Source organism: Heterodontus francisci, unplaced genomic scaffold (genome assembly GCF_036365525.1).
Source record: "Heterodontus francisci isolate sHetFra1 unplaced genomic scaffold, sHetFra1.hap1 HAP1_SCAFFOLD_786, whole genome shotgun sequence".
Classification (NCBI taxonomy): Eukaryota; Metazoa; Chordata; class Chondrichthyes; order Heterodontiformes; family Heterodontidae; genus Heterodontus; species Heterodontus francisci.
The window spans coordinates 110,957-131,842 of NW_027142184.1; the positions used below are offsets into that span (position 1 = coordinate 110,957).

At 58.0% G+C, this 20,886-nt stretch overlaps 1 protein-coding gene across 1 annotated transcript; it reads right to left on the minus strand.

The window, feature by feature from the left end:
• Positions 1-466: 466 nt before the first annotated feature.
• LOC137366721 (putative per-hexamer repeat protein 5) lies at positions 467-1,946 on the minus strand. The gene is made up of 2 exons (XM_068028386.1): positions 1,878-1,946; positions 467-1,741 (listed from the first exon to the last, which is right to left on the minus strand). Exons 1-2 carry the CDS (start codon positions 1,944-1,946, stop codon positions 467-469), a joined length of 1,344 nt encoding a protein of 447 aa, XP_067884487.1.
• Positions 1,947-20,886: the final 18,940 nt, after the last annotated feature.

Below are 20,886 nucleotides of genomic sequence, written 5' to 3' on the forward strand. Positions count from 1 at the left end.
GTCCTGGATGGTGTCGAGCTTCTTGAGTGTTGTTGGAGCTGCACCCATCCAGGCAAGTGGAGAGTATTCCATCACACTCCTGACTTGTGCCTTGTAGATGGTGGACAGGCTTTGGGGAGTCAGGAGGTGAGTTACTCGCCTCAGGATTCCTCGCCTCTGACCTGCTCTTGTAGCCACGGTATTTATATGGCTACTCCAGTTCAGTTTCTGGTCAATGGTAACCCCAGGATGTTGATAGTGGGGGATTCAGCGACGGTAATGCTATTGAATGTCAAGGGGAGATGGTTAGATTCTCTCTTGTTGGAGATGGTCATTGCCTGGCACTTGTGTGGTGTGAATGTTACTTGCCACTTATCAGCCCAAGCCTGGATATTGTCCAGGTCTTGCTGCATTTCTACACAGACTGCTTCAGTATTTGAGGAGGCAGTGCCAGTGATTCCCGGTGTGATTCCTGTGCAATTCCAATTCAATCCAAGTCTAGGTCTGGATCAGGATGGGATTTTGAGCTCCGTTTCCTGTATGGGCAGCATGGTGAGCCCCCACACCCGGTGCTCCCGTTCCCAGTGCTCCTGTTCCCGGTGCTCCCACTCCCGGTGCTGCTCCTGTTCCCGGTGCTCACATTCCCGGTGCTGCTCCCACTCCCAGTGCTGCTCCCGTTCCCGGTGCTGTTCCCGGTGCTGCTCCTGTTCCCGGTGCTCCCACTCCTGGTGCTGCTCCCATTCCCGGTGCTGCTCCCACCCCCGGTGCTGTTCCCGTTCCTGCTCCCACTCCCGGTGCTGCTCCTGCTCCCATTCCTGCTCCCACCCCCCGTGCTGTTCCCGTTCCCGGTGCTGCTCCCACCCCCGGTGCTGTTCCCGTTCCCGGTGCTGCTCCCACTCCCGGTGCTGATCCCGTTCCCGGTGCTGCTCCCACCCCCGGTGCTGTTCCCGTTCCCGGTGCTGCTCCCACTCCCGGTGCTGCTCCCACTCCCAGTGCTGCTCCCGTTCCCAGTGCTGATCCCGTTCCCGGTGCTGCTCCCGTTCCCGGTGCTGCTCCCACTCCCGGTGCTGCTCCCACTCCCAGTGCTGCTCCCGTTCCCAGTGCTGATCCCGTTCCCGGTGCTGCTCCCGTTCCCGGTGCTGTTCCCGTTCCCGGTGCTGCTCCCACTCCCGGTGCTGCTCCCGTTCCCGGTGCTGCTCCCACTCCCGGTGCTGCTCCCACTCCCGGTGCTGATCCCGTTCCCGTTGCTGCTCCCACTCCCGGTGCTGTTCCCGTTCCCGGTGCTGCTCCCGTTCCCGGTGCTGCTCCCACTCCCGGTGCTGTTCCCGTTCCCGGTGCTGCTCCCACTCCCGGTGCTGCTCCCGTTCCCGGTGCTGCTCCCACTCCCGGTGCTGCTCCCACTCCCGGTGCTGTTCCCGGTGCTGCTCCCACTCCCGGTTCTGCTCCCACTCCCGGTGCTGTTCCCAGTGCTGCTCCCGGTGCTGTTCCCGGTGCTGCTCCCACTCCCGGTGCTGCTCCCACTCCCGGTGCTGCTCCCACTCCCGGTTCTGCTCCCACTCCCAGTGCTGCTCCCACTCCCGGTTCTGCTCCCACTCCCGGTGCTGCTCCCACTCCCGGTGCTGCTCCCACTCCCGGTTCTGCTCCCACTCCCGGTGCTGCTCCCACTCCCGGTTCTGCTCCCACTCCCGGTGCTGCTCCCGGTGCTGCTCCCACTCCCGGTCAGTCTGGGACACGGAAGTTGAACTGGGAGCGGCTGCTCCGCCTGGAGTAAGTACAAAGTGAAGCTGGGAGTGGGGCTGGGGGAATTTGTGCCAGTTACCTCTGACCAGCACTGGTTATGCTAGTTAGAGACAGCTCACAGTCCAGTAACTCCACGGTCACGTGTCCCGAAACTTCACCAGGAAGTGCACTGGAAACTTTCTTTCCTGCCTTTCACGCCATTGGCTGCCGCTCCAGTGACGTCTCATTCTCCACAAAGATAAATAACTTGAAATGACGTCCAATTAATAACTCAATCCCATTGGAGTGTTCGGAGTCAATGGGGACCAATGGGAGTCAGTGGGGATGAAGGGGAATCAGTCAGAGATCGTGGGATCATTGCTCATTACTGGGGGTCAATGGGAGTCAGTGGGGTGGGGTCAATGGGAGTCGGTGGGGGTCACAGGGAGTCAATGGGAGTCAGTGGGGTCAATGGAAGTCAGTGGGAGTTAATGGGGGTCAATGGGAGTCAGTGGGCATCAATTGATGTCAATTGCAGTCAGTGAGGGTCTTTAGTAGTCAGTGGGCGTCAATGTCAGTCAGTGGGGGTCAATGGGAGTCAGTGGGGGTCAATGGGAGTCAGTGGGCGTCAATGGGAGTCAGTGGGGGTCAGTGGGGTTCAAGGGGAGTCAGTGGGTGTCAATAGCAGTCAGTGGGGGTCAATGGGAGTCACTGGGCGTCAATGGCAGTCAGTGGGCGTCAATGGGAGTCAGTGGGGGTCAATGGGAGTCTGTGGGGGTCAATGGGAGTCGGTGGGGCGTCAATGGGAGTTGGTGGGGGTCAGTGGGGGTCAAGGGGAGTCAGTGGGGGGTCAATGGGAGTCAGTGGGTGTCAATGGCAGTCAGTGGGGGTCAATGGGAGTCAGTGGGCGTCAATGGCAGTCAGTGGGCGTCAGTGGGGGTCAATGGGAGTCTGTGGGGGTCAATGGGAGTCGGTGGGCGTCAATGGGAGTCAGTGGGAGTCAGTGGCGGTCAAGGGGAGTCAGTGGGGGGTCAATGGGAGTCAGTGGGCGTCAATAGCAGTCAGTGGGGGTCAATGGGAGTCAGTGGGGGTCAATGGGAGTCTGTGGGGGTCAATGGGAGTCAGTGGGCGTCAATGGGAGTCAGTGGGGGTTAATGGGAGTCAGTGGGGCTCAATGGGAGTCAGTGGGCGTCAATGGGAGTCAGTGGGGGTCAATATGAGTCAGTGGGGTTCAATGGGAGTCAGTGGGCGTCAATGGGAGTCAGTGGGGGTCAATGGGAGTTGGTGGGGGGTCAATGGGAGTCAGTGGGTGTTAATGGGGGTCAATGGGAATCAGTGGCGGAAAAATGGGAGTCAGTGGGCGTTAATGGCGGTCAATGGGAGTCAGTGGGTATCAATGGGAGTCAGTGGGCGTCAATGGGAGTCAGTGGGGGTCAATGGCAGTCAGTGGGGGGGTCAATGGGAGTCAGTGGGCGTCAATGGGAGTCAGTGGGGGGTCAATGGGAGTCAGTGGGCGTCAATGGCAGTCAGTGAGTGTCAATAGTAGTCAGTGGGGGTCAATGTCAGTCAGTGGGGGTCAAGGGGAATCAGTGGGGGTCAGTGGGGGTCAAGGGGAGTCAGTGGGGGGTCAATGGGAGTCAGTGGGTGTCAATAGCAGTCAGTGGGGGTCAATGGCAGTCAGTGGGCGTCAATGGCAGTCAGTGGGCGTCAATGGGAGTCAGTGGGGGTCAATGGGAGTCAGTGGGGGTCAATGGGAGTCGGTGGGGGTCAAGGGGAGTCAGTGGGGGTTCAATGGGAGTCAGTGGGTGTCAATAGCAGTCAGTGGGGGTCAATGGGAGTCACTGGGCGTCAATGGCAGTCAGTGGGCGTCAATGGGAGTCAGTGGGGGTCAATGGGAGTCTGTGGGGGTCAATGGGAGTCGGTGGGGCATCAATGGGAGTCAGTGGGGGTCAAGGGGAGTCAGTGGGGGTCAATGGGAGTCAGTGGGTGTCAATAGCAGTCAGTGGGGGTCAATGGGAGTCAGTGGGCATCAATGGCAGTCAGTGGGCGTCAATGGGAGTCAGTGGGGGTCAATGGGAGTCAGTGGGGGTCAATGGCAGTCAGTGGGGGTCAATGGGAGTCAGTGTGGTTCAATGGGAGTCAGTGGGCGTCAATGGGAGTCAGTGGGGGTCAATATGAGTCAGTGGGGTTCAATGGGAGTCAGTGGGGGTCAATGGGAGTCGGTGGGGGGTCAATGGGAGTTAGTGGGTGTTAATGGGGGTCAATGCGAATCAGTGGCGGGTCAATGGGTGTCAGTGGGCGTTAATGGCGGTCAATGGGAGTCAGTGGGCATCAATGGGAGTCAGTGGCTGTCAATGGGAGTCAGTGGGTGTCAATGGGAGTCAGTGGGGGTCAATGGGAGTCAGTGGGGGGTCAATGGGAGTCAGTGGGCATCAATGGGAGTCAGTGGGGGGTCAATGGGAGTCAGTGGGCGTCAATGGGAGTTAGTGGGGAGTCAGTGGGGGTCCGTGGGGGTCAAGGAGAGTCAGTTGGGGGTCAATGGGAGTCAGTGGGCGTCAATGGCTGTCAGTGGGTGTCAATGGGAGTCAGTGGGGGTCAATGGGAGTCAGTGGGGGTCAATGGGAGTCAGTGGGGCATCAATGGGAGTCAGTGAGGTTCAGTGGGGTTCACGGGGAGTCAGTGGGGGGGTCAATGGGAGTCAGTGGGTGTCAATAGCAGTCAGTGGGGTTCAATGGGAGTCAGTGGGGTTCAATGGGAGTCTGTGGGGGTCAATGGGAGTCAGTGGGCGTCAATGGCAGTCAATGGGCGTCAATGGCAGTCAGTGGGGATCAATGGGAGTCAGTGGGGGTCAATGGGAGTCAGTGGGCGTCAATGGGAGTCAGTGGAGGTCAATGGGAGTCAGTGGGGTGTAAATGGGAGTCAGTGGGGGTCAATGGGAGTTAGTGGGGTGTCAATGGGAGTCATTGGGGGACAATGTGAGTCAGTGGGCGTCAATGGGAGTCAGTGGGGGTCAATGGCAGTCAGTGGGCGTCAATGGGAGTCAGTGGGGGTCAATGGGAGTCAGTGGGTGTCAATGGGAGTCAGTGGGGATCAATGGGAGTCAGTGGGCGTCAATGGGAGTCAGTGGGGGTCAATATGAGTCAGTGGGGTTCAATGGGAGTCAGTGGGCGTCAATGGGAGTCAGTGGGGGTCAATGGGAGTCGGTGGGGGGTCAATGGGAGTCAGTGGGTGTTAATGGGGGTCAATGCGAATCAGTGGCGGGTCAATGGGTGTCAGTGGGCGTTAATGGCGGTCAATGGGAGTCAGTGGGCATCAATGGGAGTCAGTGGCTGTCAATGTGAGTCAGTGGGTGTCAATGGGAGTCAGTGGGGGTCAATGGGAGTCAGTGGGGGGTCAAGGGGAGTCAGTGGGCATCAATGGGTGTCAGTGGGGGTTCAATGGGAGTCAGTGGGCATCAATGGGAGTTAGTGGGGAGTCACTGGGGGTCAGTGGGGGTCAAGGAGAGTCAGTTGGGGGTCAATGGGAGTCAGTGGGCGTCAATGGCTGTCAGTGGGCGTCAATGGGAGTCAGTGGGGGTCAATGGGAGTCGGTGGGGGTCAATGGGAGTCGGTGGGGCGTCAATGGGAGTCAGTGGGGTTCAGTGGGGTTCATGGGGAGTCAGTGGGGGGTCAATGGGAGTCAGTGGGTGTCAATAGCAGTCAGTGGGGTTCAATGGGAGTCAGTGGGGTTCAATGGGAGTCTGTGGGGGTCAATGGGAGTCAGTGGGCGTCAATGGCAGTCAATGGGCGTCAATGGCAGTCAGTGGGGATCAATGGGAGTCAGTGGCGGTCAATGGGAGTCAGTGGGCGTCAATGGGAGTCAGTGGTGGTCAATGGGAGTCAGTGGGGTGTCAATGGGAGTCAGTGGGGGTCAATGGGAGTCAGTGGGGTGTCAATGGGAGTCAGTGGGGGTCAATGTGAGTCAGTGGGCGTCAATGGGAGTCAGTGGGGGTCAATGGCAGTCAGTGGGCGTCAATGGGAGTCAGTGGGGGTCAATGGGAGTCTGTGGGGGTCAATGGGAGTCAGTGGGGGTCAATGGGAGTCAGTGGGGTTCAATGGGAGTCCGTGGGCGACAATGGGAGTCAGTGGGGGTCAATATGAGTCAGTGGGGTTCAATGGGAGTCAGTGGGCGTCAATGGGAGTCAGTGGGGGTCAATGGGAGTCGGTGGGGGGTCAATGGGAGTCAGTGGGTGTTAATGGGGGTCAATGCGAATCAGTGGCGGGTCAATGGGTGTCAGTGGGCGTTAATGGCGGTCAATGGGATTCAGTGGGGGTCAATGTGAGTCAGTGGGCGTCAATGGGAGTCAGTGGGGGTCAATGGCAGTCAGTGGGCGTCAATGGGAGTCAGTGGGCGTCAATGGGAGTCAGTGGGGGTCAATGGGAGTCGGTGGGGGGTCAATGGGAGTCAGTGGGTGTTAATGGGGGTCAATGCGAATCAGTGGCGGGTCAATGGGTGTCAGTGGGCGTTAATGGCGGTCAATGGGAGTCAGTGGGCATCAATGGGAGTCAGTGGCTGTCAATGGGAGTCAGTGGGTGTCAATGGGAGTCAGTGGGGGTCAATGGGAGTCAGTGGGGGGTCAATGGGAGTCAGTGGGCGTCAATGGGAGTCAGTGGGGGGTCAATTGGAGTCAGTGCGCGTCAATGGGAGTTAGTGGGGAGTCAGTGGGGGTCAGTGGGGGTCAAGGAGAGTCAGTTGGGGGTCAATGGGAGTCAGTGGGCGTCAATGGCTGTCAGTGGGCGTCAATGGGAGTCAGTGGGGGTCAATGGGAGTCAGTGGGGGTCAATGGGAGTCGGTGGGGCGTCAATGGGAGTCAGTGGGGTTCAGTGGGGTTCACGGGGAGTCAGTGGGGGGTCAATGGGAGTCAGTGGGTGTCAATAGCAGTCAGTGGGGTTCAATGGGAGTCAGTGGGGGTCAATGGGAGTCTGTGGGGGTCAATGGGAGTCAGTGGGCGTCAATGGCAGTCAATGGGCGTCAATGGCAGTCAGTGGGGATCAATGGGAGTCAGTGGCGGTCAATGGGAGTCAGTGGGCGTCAATGGGAGTCAGTGGGGGTCAATGGGAGTCAGTGGGGTGTCAATGGGAGTCAGTGGGGGTCAATGGGAGTCAGTGGGGTGTCAATGGGAGTCAGTGGGGGTCAATGGGAGTCAGTGGGCGTCAATGGGAGTCAGTGGGGGTCAATGGGAGTCAGTGGGGTGTCAATGGGATTCAGTGGGGGTCAATGGGAGTCAGTGGGGTGTCAATGGGAGACAGTGGGGGTCAATGGGAGTCAGTGGGGTGTCAATGTGTGTCAGTGGGGGTCAATGGGAGTCAGTGGGGTGTCAATGGGAGTCAGTGGGGTGTCAATGGGAGTCAGTGGGGGTCAATGGCAGTCAGTGGGCGTCAATGGGAGTCAGTGGGGGTCAATGGAAGTCAGTGGGGTGTCAATGGGAGTCAGTGGGGGTCAATGGGAGTCAGTGGGGTGTCAATGGGAGTCGGTGGGGGTCAATGGGAGTCAGTGGGCGTCAATGGGAGTCAGTGGGGGTCAATGGGAGTCAGTGGGGTGTCAATGGGAGACAGTGGGGGTCAATGGGAGTCAGTGGAGTGTCAATGGGAGTCAGTGGGGTGTCAATGTGTGTCAGTGGGGGTCAATGGGAGTCAGTGGAGTGTCAATGGGAGTCAGTGGGGTGTCAATGGGAGTCTATCTTCTATCTTTGGCCTCCTTATCTCGAGAGACAATGGATATGCGCCTGGAGGTGGTCAGTGGTTTGTGATGCAGCGCCTGGAGTGGCTATAAAGGCCAATTCTAGAGTGACAGGCTCTTCCACAGATGCTGCAGATAAATTTGTTTGTCGGGGCTGTTACACAGTTGGCTCTCCCCTTTTTTCCTGCCAACTATTAAGTCTTTTCGACTCGCCACATTTTAGCCCCTTCTTTATGGCTGCCCGCCAATGGGAGTTAGTGGGGGTCAATGGGAGTCAGTGGGGGTCAATGGCAGTCAGTGGGGGTCAATGGGAGTCAGTGGGGGTCAATGGCAGTCAGTGGGGGTCAATGGGAGTCAGTGGGGGGTCAATGGGAGTCAGTGGGCGTCAATGGCAGTCAGTGGGGGTCAATGGGGGCCAGTGGGTGTCAGTGGGCGTCAATGGCAGTCAGTGGGAGTCAATGGGAGTCAGTGGGGGTCAATGGCAGTCAGTGGGGGTCAATGGGAGTCAGTGGGGGTCAATGGCAGTCAGTGGGCGTCAATGGCAGTCAGTGGGCATCAATGGGAGTCAGTGGGGGCCAATGGCAGTCAGTGGGCGTCAATGGGAGTCAGTGGGGGTCAATGGGAGTCAGTGGGCGTCAATGGGAGTCAGTGGGCGTCAAATGGAGTCACTGGGCGTCAATGGGAGTCAGTGGGCGTCAATGGGAGTCAGTGGGTGGTCAATAGGAGTCAGTGGGGTGTCAATGGCAGTCAGTGGGCGTCAATGGGAGTCAGTGGGCGTCAATGGCAGTCAGTGGGTGGTCAATAGGAGTCAGTGGGGTGTCAATGGCAGTCAGTGGGCGTCAATGGGAGTCAGTGGGCGTCAATGGCAGTCAGTGGGTGGTCAATAGGAGTCAGTGGGGTGTCAATGGCAGTCAGTGGGCGTCAATGGGAGTCAGTGGGCGTCAATGGGAATCAGTGGGTGGTCAATAGGAGTCAGTGGGGTGTCAATGGCAGTCAGTGGGCGTCAATGGGAGTCAGTGGGCGTCAATGGCAGTCAGTGGGTGGTCAATAGGAGTCAGTGGGGTGTCAATGGCAGTCAGTGGGCGTCAATGGGAGTCAGTGGGCGTCAATGGGAGTCAGTGGGTGGTCAATAGGAGTCAGTGGGGTGTCAATGGCAGTCAGTGGGCGTCAATGGGAGTCAGTGGGCGTCAATGGCAGTCAGTGAGGGTCAATGGGAGTCAGTGGGCGTCAGTGGGGGTCAATGGGAGTCAGTGGGGGTCAATGGGAGTCAGTGGGCGTCAATGGCAGTCTATTGACCCCCACTGACTCCCATTGACCTCCCACTGATTCCCATTGACCCCCACTGACTGCCATTGACCCCCACTGACTGCCATTGACGCCGACTGACTCCCATTGACCCCCACTGACTTCCATTGACCCCCCCCACTGACTGCCATTGACGCCCACTGACTCCCATTGACCCCCACTGACTCCCATTGACCCCCACTGACTGCCATTGACACCTCACTGACTCCCATTGACGCCCACTGACTCCCATTGACCACCTACTGACTCCCATTGACGCCCACTAACTCCCATTGACCCCCACTGACTCCCATTAACGCCCACTGACTCCCATTGACCCCCACTGACTCCCATTGACCCCCACTGACTGCCATTGACGCCCACAGACGCCCATTGACGCCCACTGACTCCCATTGACCCCCACTGACTGCCATTGACGGGCACTGACTGCCATTGACACCCACTGACTGCCATTGACCCCCACTGACTCCCATTGACGCCCACTGACTCCCATTGACCCCCACTGACTCCCATTGACGCCCACTGACTCCCATTGACCCGGACTGACTCCCATTGACCCCCACTGACTGCCATTGACGCCCACTGACTCCCATTGACCCCCACTGACTGCCATTGACGCCCACTGACTGCCATTGACCCCCACTGACTCCCATTGACCCCCACTGACCCCCACTGACTACCATTGACAGCCACTGACTCCCATTGACGCCCACTGACTCCCATTGACCCCCACTGACTCCCATTGACCCCCACTGACTGCCATTGACGCCCACTGACACCCATTGACATCAATTGATGCCCCCGGACTCCCATTGACCCCCCACTAAAGCCCACTGACTTACATTGACGCCCACTGACTCCCATTGACGCCCACTGACTCCCATTTACCCCCACTGACTCCCATTGACGCCCACTGACTCCCATTGACCCCCACTGACTCCCATTGACCCCCACTGACTCACATTGACGCCCACTGACTCCCATTGACCCACACTGACTCCCATTGACGCCCACTGACTACCATTGACGCCCACTGACTCCCATTGACCCCCACTGACTCCCATTGACGCCCACTGACTGCCATTGACCACCACTGACCCCCACTGACTACCATTGACACCTTTTGACTCCCATTGACGTCCACTGACTCCCATTGACCCCCACTGACTCCCATTGACGCCCACTGACTGCCATTGACCCCCACTGACTCCCATTGACCCCCACTGACCCCGACTCACTACCATTGATACCCACTGACTCCCATTGACGCCCACTGTCTCCCATTGACCCCCACTGACTCCCATTGACGCCCACTGTCTCCCATTGACCCCCACTGACTCCCATTGACCCCCACTGACTGCCATTGACGCCCACTGACTCCCATTGACATCAATTGATGCCCCCGGACTCCCATTGGCCCCCACTATTGCCCACTGACTCCCATTGACGCCCATTGACTCCCATTGACGCCCACTGACTCATATTAACCCCCACTGACTCCCATTAACCCCCACTGACTCCCATTGACGCCCACTGACTCCCATTGACCCCCACTGACTCCCATTGACCCCCACTCACTCCCATTGACCCCCACTGACTCCCATTGACCCCCACTGACTGCCATTGACGCCCACTGACTCCCATTGACATCAGTTGATGCCCCCGGACTCCCATTGACCCCCACTAACGCCCACTGACTTCCATTGACGCCCACTGACTCCCATTGACGCCCACTGACTCCCATTGACTCCCATTGACGCCCACTGACTCCCATTGACCCCCACTGACTCCCATTGACCCCCACTGACTCTCATTGACGCCCTGACTCCCATTGACGCCCACTGACTCCCATTGACCCCCACTGATTCCCATTGACCCTCACTGACTACCATTGACACCCACTGACTCCCAGTGACGCCCACTGACTCCCATTGACCCCCACTGACTCCCATTGACGCCCACTGACTCCCATTGACCCCCACTGACTCCTATTGACCCCCACTGACTGCCATTGACGCCCACTGACTCCCATTGACCACCACTGACTCCTATTGACCCCCACTGACTGCCATTGACACCCACTGACTCCCATTGACCCCCACTGACTCCTATTGACCCCCATTGACTCCCACTGACGCCCACCTACTCCCATTGACCCTCACTGACTCCTATTGACCCCCACTGACTACCATTGACACCCATTCACTGCCATTGACCCCCACTAACTTCTATTGACCCCCACTGACTCCCATTGACGCCCACTGACTCCCATTGACGCCCACTGACTCCCATTGACCCCCACTGACTCCCATTGACCCCCACTGACTGCCATTAACGCCCACTGACTCCCATTGACCCCCACTGACTCCCATTGTCCCCCCACTGACTCCCATTGACACCCACTGACTCCCATTGGCCCCGCACTGACTCCCATTGACCCCCACTGACTCCCATTGACCCCCACTGACTCCCATTGACACCCACGGACTCCCATTGACAGCCACTGACTCCCATTGATGCCCAGTGACTCCCATTGACCGCCATTAACGCCTACTGACTCCCATTGACTCGCCACAGATTCCCATTGACCCCCATTAACACCCACTGACTCCCATTGACCCCCCCACCGACTCCCATTGACCCCCACTGACTCCCTTTGACGCCCACTGACTCCCAATGAACCCCACTGACTCATATTGACCCCCACTGACTCCCATTGACGCCCACTGACTCCCATTGACCACCACTGACTCCTATTGACCCCCACTGACTGCCATTGACACCCACTGACTCCCATTGACCCCCACTGACTCCTATTGACCCCCATTGACACCCACTGACTCCCATTGACCCCCACTGACTCCTATTGACCCCCATTGACGCCCACCTACTCCCATTGACCCTCACTGACTCCTATTGACCCCCACTGACTACCATTGACACCCATTCACTGCCATTGACCCCCACTAACTTCTATTGACCCCCATTGACTCCCATTGACGCCCACTGACTCCCATTGACGCCCACTGACTCCCATTGACCCCCACTGACTCCCATTGACCCCCACTGACTGCCATTAACGCCCACTGACTCCCACTGACCCCCACTGACTCCCATTGTCCCCCCACTGACTCCCATTGACACCCACTGACTCCCATTGGCCCCGCACTGACTCCCATTGACCCCCACTGACTCCCATTGACCCCACTGACTCTCATTGACACCCACGAACTCCCATTGACAGCCACTGACTCCCATTGATGCCCAGTGACTCCCATTGACCGCCATTAACGCCTACTGACTCCCATTGACCCGCCACTGAATCCCATTGACCCCCATTAACACCCACCGACTCCCATTGACCCCCCCACCGACTCCCATTGACCCCCATTGACTCCCTTTGACGCCCACTGACTCCCATTGAACCCCATTGACTCATATTGACCCCCATTGACTCCCATTGACGCCCACTGACTCCCATTGAACTCCACTGACTCCCATTGACCCCCACTGACTCCCATTGATGCCCACTGAGCCCCACAGACTCCCATTGACCCCCACTGACTCCCATTGACGCCCACTGACTGCCATTGACGCCCACTGACTGCTATTGACGCCCACTGACTCCCATTGACCCCCCACTGACCTCCCTTGACCCCCACTGACTCCCATTGACGCCCACTGACTCCCATTGATGCCCACTGACTCCCATTGACGCCCACTGACTCCTATTGACCCCCACTGACTCCCATTGACGCCCACTGACTCCCATTGACCCCCACTGACTCCCATTGACGCCCACTGACTCCCATTGACCCCCACTGACTCCCATTGACCCCCACTGACTGCCATTGACGCCCACTGACTCCCATTGACATCAATTGATGCCCCCGGACTCCCATTGGCCCCCACTAATGCCCACTGACTTCCATTGACGCCCACTGACTCCCATTGACGCCCACTGACTCCCATTAACCCCCACTGACTCCCATTGACGCCCACTGACTCCCATTGACCCCCACTGTCTCCCATTGACCCCCACTCACTCCCATTGACGCCCACTGACTCCCATTGATCCCCACTGACTCCCATTGATGCCCACTGACTCCCATTGACGCCCACTGACTCCTATTGACCCCCACTGACTCCCATTGACGCCCACTGACTCCCATTGACCCCCACTAACTACCATTGACGCCCACTGACTGCCATTGACGCCCACTGACTGCCATTGACCCCCACTGACTCCCATTGACCCCCACTGACCCCCACTGACTACCATTGACGCCCACTGACTCCCATTGACGCCCACTGACTCCCATTGACGCCCACTGACTCCCATTGTCCCCCACTGACTCCCATTGACCCCCACTGACTGCCATTGACGCCCACTGACTCCCATTGACATCAATTGATGCCCCCGGACTCCCATTGACCCCCACTAACGCCCACTGACTTCCATTGACGCCCACTGACTCCCATTGACGCCCACTGACTCCCATTGACTCCCATTGACGCCCACTGACTCCCATTGACCCCCACTGACTCCCATTGACCCCCACTGACTCTCATTGACGCCCTGACTCCCATTGACGCCCACTGATTCCCATTGACGCCCACTGACTGCCATTGACGCCCACTGACTCCCATTGACCCTCACTGACTACCATTGACACCCACTGACTCCCATTGACGCCCACTGACTCCCATTGACCCCCACTGACTCCCATTGACGCCCACTGACTCCCATTGACCCCCACTGACTCCTATTGACCCCCACTGACTGCCATTGACGCCCACTGACTCCCATTGACCACCACTGACTCCTATTGACCCCCACTGACTGCCTTTGACACCCATTGACTCCCATTGACCCCCACTGACTCCTATTGACCCCCATTGACTCCCATTGACGCCCACCTACTCCCATTGACCCTCACTGACTCCTATTGACCCCCACTGACTACCATTGACACCCATTCACTGCCATTGACCCCCACTAACTTCTATTGACCCCCACTGACTCCCATTGACGCCCACTGACTCCCATTGACGCCCACTGACTCCCATTGACCCCCACTGACTCCCATTGACCCCCACTGACTGCCATTAACGCCCACTGACTCCCATTGACCCCCACTGACTCCCATTGTCCCCCCACTGACTCCCATTGACACCCACTGACTCCCATTGACCCCCACTGACTCCCATTGACACCCACGGACTCCCATTGACAGCCACTGACTCCCATTGATGCCCAGTGACTCCCATTGACCGCCATTAACGCCTACTGACTCCCATTGACCCGCCACTGATTCCCATTGAACCCCATTAACACCCACTGACTCCCATTGACCCCCCCACCGACTCCCATTGACCCCCACTGACTCCCTTTGACGCCCACTGACTCCCAATGAACCCCACTGACTCATATTGACCCCCACTGACTCCCATTAACGCCCACTGACTCCCATTGAACCCCACTGACTCCCATTGACGCCCACTGACTCCCATTGACGCCCACTGACCCCCACAGACTCCCATTGACCCCCACTGACTCCCATTGACGCCCACTGACTGCCATTGACGCCCACTGGCTGCTATTGACGCCCACTGACTCCCATTGACCCCCCACTGACTCCCCTTGACCCCCACTGACTCCCATTGACGCCCACCGACTCCCATTGATGCCCACTGACTCCCATTGACGCCCACTGACTCCTATTGACCCCCACTGACTCCCATTGACGCCCACTGACTCCCATTGACCCCCACTGACTCCAATTGACGCCCACTGACTGCCATTGACGCCCACTGACTGCCATTGACCCCCACTGACTCCCATTGACCCCCACTGACCCCCACTGACTACCATTGACGCCCACTGACTCCCTTTGACGCCCACTGTCTCCCATTGACCCCCACTGACTCCCATTGACGCCCACTGACTCCCATTGTCCCCCACTGACTCCCATTGACCCCCACTGACTGCCATTGACGCCCACTGACTCCCATTGACATCAATTGATGCCCCCGGACTCCCATTGACCCCCACTAACGCCCACTGACTTCCATTGACGCCCACTGACTCCCATTGACGCCCACTGACTCCCATTGACTCCCATTGACGCCCACTGACTCCCATTGACCCCCACTGACTCCCATTGACCCCCACTGACTCTCATTGACGCCCTGACTCCCATTGACGCCCACTGACTCCCATTGACCCCCACTGATTCCCATTGACGCCCACTGACTGCCATTGATGCCCACTGACTGCCATTGACCCCCACTGACTCCCATTGACCCTCACTGACTACCATTGACACCCACTGACTCCCAGTGACGCCCACTGACTCCCATTGACCCCCACTGACTCCCATTGACGCCCACTGACTCCCATTGACCCCCACTGACTCCTATTGACCCCCACTGACTGCCATTGACGCCCACTGACTCCCATTGACCACCACTGACTCCTATTGACCCCCACTGACTGCCATTGACACCCACTGACTCCCATTAACCCCCACTGACTCCTATTGACCCCCATTGACTCCCATTGACGCCCACCTACTCCCATTGACCCTCACTGACTCCTATTGACCCCCACTGACTACCATTGACACCCATTCACTGCCATTGACCCCCACTAACTTCTATTGACCCCCACTGACTCCCATTGACGCCCACTGACTCCCATTGACGCCCACTGACTCCTATTGACCCCCACTGACTCCCATTGACCCCCACTGACTGCCATTAACGCCCACTGACTCCCATTGACCCCCACTGACTCCCATTGTCCCCCCACTGACTCCCATTGACACCCACTGACTCCCATTGGCCCCGCACTGACTCCCATTGACCCCCACTGACTCCCATTGACCCCACTGACTCCCATTGACACCCACGGACTCCCATTGACAGCCACTGACTCCCATTGATGCCCAGTGACTCCCATTGACCGCCATTAACGCCTACTGACTCCCATTGACCCGCCACTGATTCCCATTGACCCCCATTAACACCCACTGACTCCCATTGACCCCCCCACCGACTCCCATTGACCCCCACTGACTCCCTTTGACGCCCACTGACTCCCATTGAACCCCACTGACTCATATTGACCCCCACTGACTCCCATTGACGCCCACTGACTCCCATTGAACCCCACTGACTCCCATTGACCCCCACTGACTCCCATTGACGCCCACTGACCCCCACAGACTCCCATTGACCCCCACTGACTCCCATTGACGCCCACTGACTGCCATTGACGCCCACTGACTGCTATTGACGCCCACTGACTCCCATTGACCCCCCACTGACTCCCCTTGACCCCCACTGACTCCCATTGACGCCCACTGACTCCCATTGACCCCCACTGACTCCCATTGACGCCCACTGACTGCCATTGACGCCCACTAACTCCCATTGACCCCCACTGACTGCTATTGACACCCACTGACTCCCATTGACCCCCCACTGACTCCCATTGACCCCCACTGACTCCCATTGACGCCCACTGACTCCCATTGACGCCCACAGACTCCCATTGACCCCCACTGACTGACATTGACGCCCTCTGACTACTAAAGACCCTCACTGACTCCCATTGACCCCCCACTGACTCCCATTGACGCCCACTGACTCCCATTGACCCCCCACTGACTCCCATTGACCCCCATTGCCTGTCATTGACGCCCACTGACTCCCATTGACGCCCAGACTCCCATTGACGCCCACTGACTCCCATTGACGCCCAGACTCCCATTGACGCCCACTGACTGCCATTGACCCCCACTGACTCCCATTGACCCCCCACTGACTCCCATTGACCCCCACTGACTGCCATTGACCCCGACTGACTCCCATTGACACCCACTAACTGCCATTGACCCCCACTTACTCCCATTGACCCCCACTGACTGCCATTGACCCCGACTAACTCCAATTGACCCCCACTAACTGCCATTTCCCCCCTGACTGCAATTGACATCAATTGATGCCCACTGACTCCCATTGACCCCCATTAACGCCCACTAACTTCCATTGACCCCACTGACTCCCATTGACGCCCACTGACTCCCATTGATCCCCACTGACTCCCATTGACCCCCACTGACTCTCATTGACGCCCTGACTCCCATTGACGCCCACTGACTCCCATTGACCCCCACTGATTCCCATTGACGCCCACTGACTGCCATTGACGCCCACTGACTGCCATTGACCCGCACTGACTCCCATTGACCCTCACTGACTACCATTGACACCCACTGACTCCCAATGACGCCCACTGACTCCCATTGACGCCCACTGACTCCCATTGACCCCCACTGACTCCTATTGACCACCACTGACTGCCATTGACGCCCACTGACTCCCATTGACCACCACTGACTCCTATTGACCCCCATTGACTCCCATTGACGCCCACCTACTCCCATTGACCCTCAATGACTCTTATTGACCCCCACTGACTGCCATTGACGCCCACTGACTCCCATTGAAGCCCACTGACTCCCAATGACGCCCACTGACTCCCATTGACGCCCACTGACTCCCATTGACCCCCACTGACTCCTATTGACCACCACTGACTGCCATTGACGCCCACTGACTCCCATTGACCACCACTGACTCCTATTGACCCCCATTGACTCCCATTGACGCCCACCTACTCCCATTGACCCTCAATGACTCTTATTGACCCCCACTGACTGCCATTGACGCCCACTGACTCCCATTGAAGCCCACTGACTCCTATTGACCCCCATTGACTCCCATTGACGCCCACCTACTCCCATTGACCCTCAATGACTCCTATTGACCCCCACTTACTACCATTGACACCCATTCACTGCCATTGACCCCCACTAACTTCTATTGACCCCCACTGACTCCCATTGACGCCCACTGTCTCCCATTGAAGCCCACTGACTCCCATTGACCCCCACTGACTCCCATTGACCCCCACTGACTGCCATTAACGCCCACTGACTCCCATTGACCCCCACTGACTCCCATTGTCCCCCCACTGACTCCCATTGACACCCACTGACTCCCATTGGCCCCACACTGACTCCCATTGACCCCCACTGACTCCCATTGACCCCCACTGACTCCCATTGACTCCCACGGACTCCCATTGACAGCCACTGATTCCCATTGATGCCCAGTGACTCCCATTGACCGCCATTAACGCCTACTGACTCCCATTGACCCGCCACTGATTCCCATTGACCCCCATTAACACCCACTGACTCCCATTGACCCCCCCACCGACTCCCATTGACCCCCACTGACTCCCTTTGACGCCCACTGACTCCCATTGAACCCCACTGACTCATATTGACTCCCATTGACGCCCACTGACTCCCATTGAACCCCACTGACTCCCATTGACCCCCACTGACTCCCATTGACGCCCACTGACCCCCACAGACTCCCATTGACCCCCACTGACTCCCATTGACGCCCACTGACTGCCATTGACGCCCACTGACTGCTATTGACGCCCACTGACTCCCATTGACCCCCCACTGACTCCCCTTGACCCCCACTGACTCCCATTGACGCCCACTGACCCCCACTGACTCCCATTGACGCCCACTGACTGCCATTGACGCCCACTGACTCCATTGACCCCCACTGACTGCTATTGACACCCACTGACTCCCCACTGACTCCCCTTGATCCCCACTGACTCCCATTGACGCCCACTGACTCCCATTGACGCCCACAGACTCCCATTGACCCCCACTGACTGAATTGACGCCCTCTGACTACTAAAGACCCTCACTGACTCCCATTGACCCCCCACTGACTCCCATTGACGCCCACTGACTCCCATTGACCCCCCACTGACTCCCATTGACCCCCATTGCCTGTCATTGACGCCCACTGACTCCCATTGACGCCCAGACTCCCATTGACGCCCACTGACTCCCATTGACGCCCAGACTCCCATTGACGCCCACTGACTGCCATTGACCCCCACTGACTCCCATTGACCCCCCACTGACTCCCATTGACCCCCACTGACTCCCATTGACCCCGACTGACTCCCATTGACCCCGACTGACTCCCATTGACCCCCACTAACTGCCATTGACCCCCACTGACTCCCATTGACCCCCACTGACTGCCATTGACCCCGACTAACTCCAATTGACCCCCACTAACTGCCATTTCCCCCCTGACTGCAATTGACATCAATTGATGCTCACTGACTCCCATTGACCCCCATTAACGCCCACTAACTTCCATTGACCCCACTGACTCCCATTGACGCCCACTGACTCCCATTGACTCCCATTGACCCTCACTGATTCCCATTGACGCCCACTGACTGCCATTGACGCCCACTGACTGCCATTGACCCCCACTGACTTCCATTGACCCTCACTGACTACCATTGACACCCACTGACTCCCAGTGATGCCCACTGACTCCCATTGACCCCCACTGTCTCCCATTGACGCGCACTGACTCCCATTGACCCCCACTGACTCCTATTGACCCTCACTGACTGCCATTGACGCCCACTGACTCCCATTGACCACCACTGACTCCTATTGACCCCCACTGACTGCCATTGACACCCACTGACTCCCATTGACCCCCACTGACTCCTATTGACCCCCATTGACTCCCATTGACGCCCACCTACTCCCATTGACCCTCACTGACTCCTATTGACCCCCACTGACTACCATTGACACCCATTCACTGCCATTGACCCCCACTAACTTCTATTGACCCCCACTGACTCCCATTGACGCCCACTGACTCCCATTGACGCCCACTGACTCCCATTGACCCCCACTGACTCCCATTGACCCCCACTGACTGCCATTAACGCCCACTGCCTCCCATTGTCCCCCCACTGACTCCCATTGACACCCACTGACTCCCATTGGCCCCGCACTGACTCCCATTGACCCCCACTGACTCCCATTGACCCCCACTGACTCCCATTGACACCCACGGACTCCCATTGACAGCCACTGACTCCCATTGATGCCCAGTGACTCCCATTGACCGCCATTAACGCCTACTGACTCCCATTGACCCGCCACTGATTCCCATTGACCCCCATTAACACCCACTGACTCCCATTGACCCCCCACCGACTCCCATTGACCCCCACTGACTCCCTTTGACGCCCACTGACACCCATTGAACCCCACTGACTCATATTGACCCCCACTGACTCCCATTGACGCCCACTGACTCCCATTGAACCCCACTGACTCCCATTGACCCCCACTGACTCCCATTGACGCCCACTGACCCCCACAGACTCCCATTGACCCTCACTGACTCCCATTGACGCCCACTGACTGCCATTGACGCCCACTGACTGCTATTGACGCCCACTGACTCCCATTGACCCCCCACTGACTCCCCTTGACCCCCACTGACTCCCATTGACCCCCACTGACTCCCAATGACGCCCACTGACTGCCATTGACGCCCACTGACTCCCATTGACCCCCACTGACTGCTATTGACACCCACTGACTCCCATTGACCCCCCACTGACTCCCCTTGACCCCCACTGACTCCCATTGATGCCCACTGACTCCCATTGACGCCCACAGACTCCCATTGACCCCCACTGACTGACATTGACGCCCTCTGACTACTAAAGACCCTCACTGACTCCCATTGACCCCCCACTGACTCCCATTGACGCCCACTGACTCCCATTGACCCCCCACTGACTCCCATTGACCCCCATTGCCTGTCATTGACGCCCACTGACTCCCACTGACGCCCAGACTCCCATTGACGCCCACTGACTCCCATTGACGCCCAGACTCCCATTGACGCCCACTGACTGCCATTGACCCCCACTGACTCCCATTGACCCCCCACTGACTCCCATTGACCCCCCACTGACTCCCATTGATCCCCACTGACTGCCATTGACCCCGACTGACTCCCATTGACCCCCACTAACTGCCATTGACCCCCACTGTGTCCCATTGACCCCCACTGACTGCCATTGACCCCGACTAACTCCAATTGACCCCCACTAACTGCCATTTCCCCCCTGACTGCAATTGACATCAATTGATGCCCACTGACTCCCATTGACCCCCATTAACGCCCACTGACTCCCATTGACCCCCATTGACTGCCATTGACCCT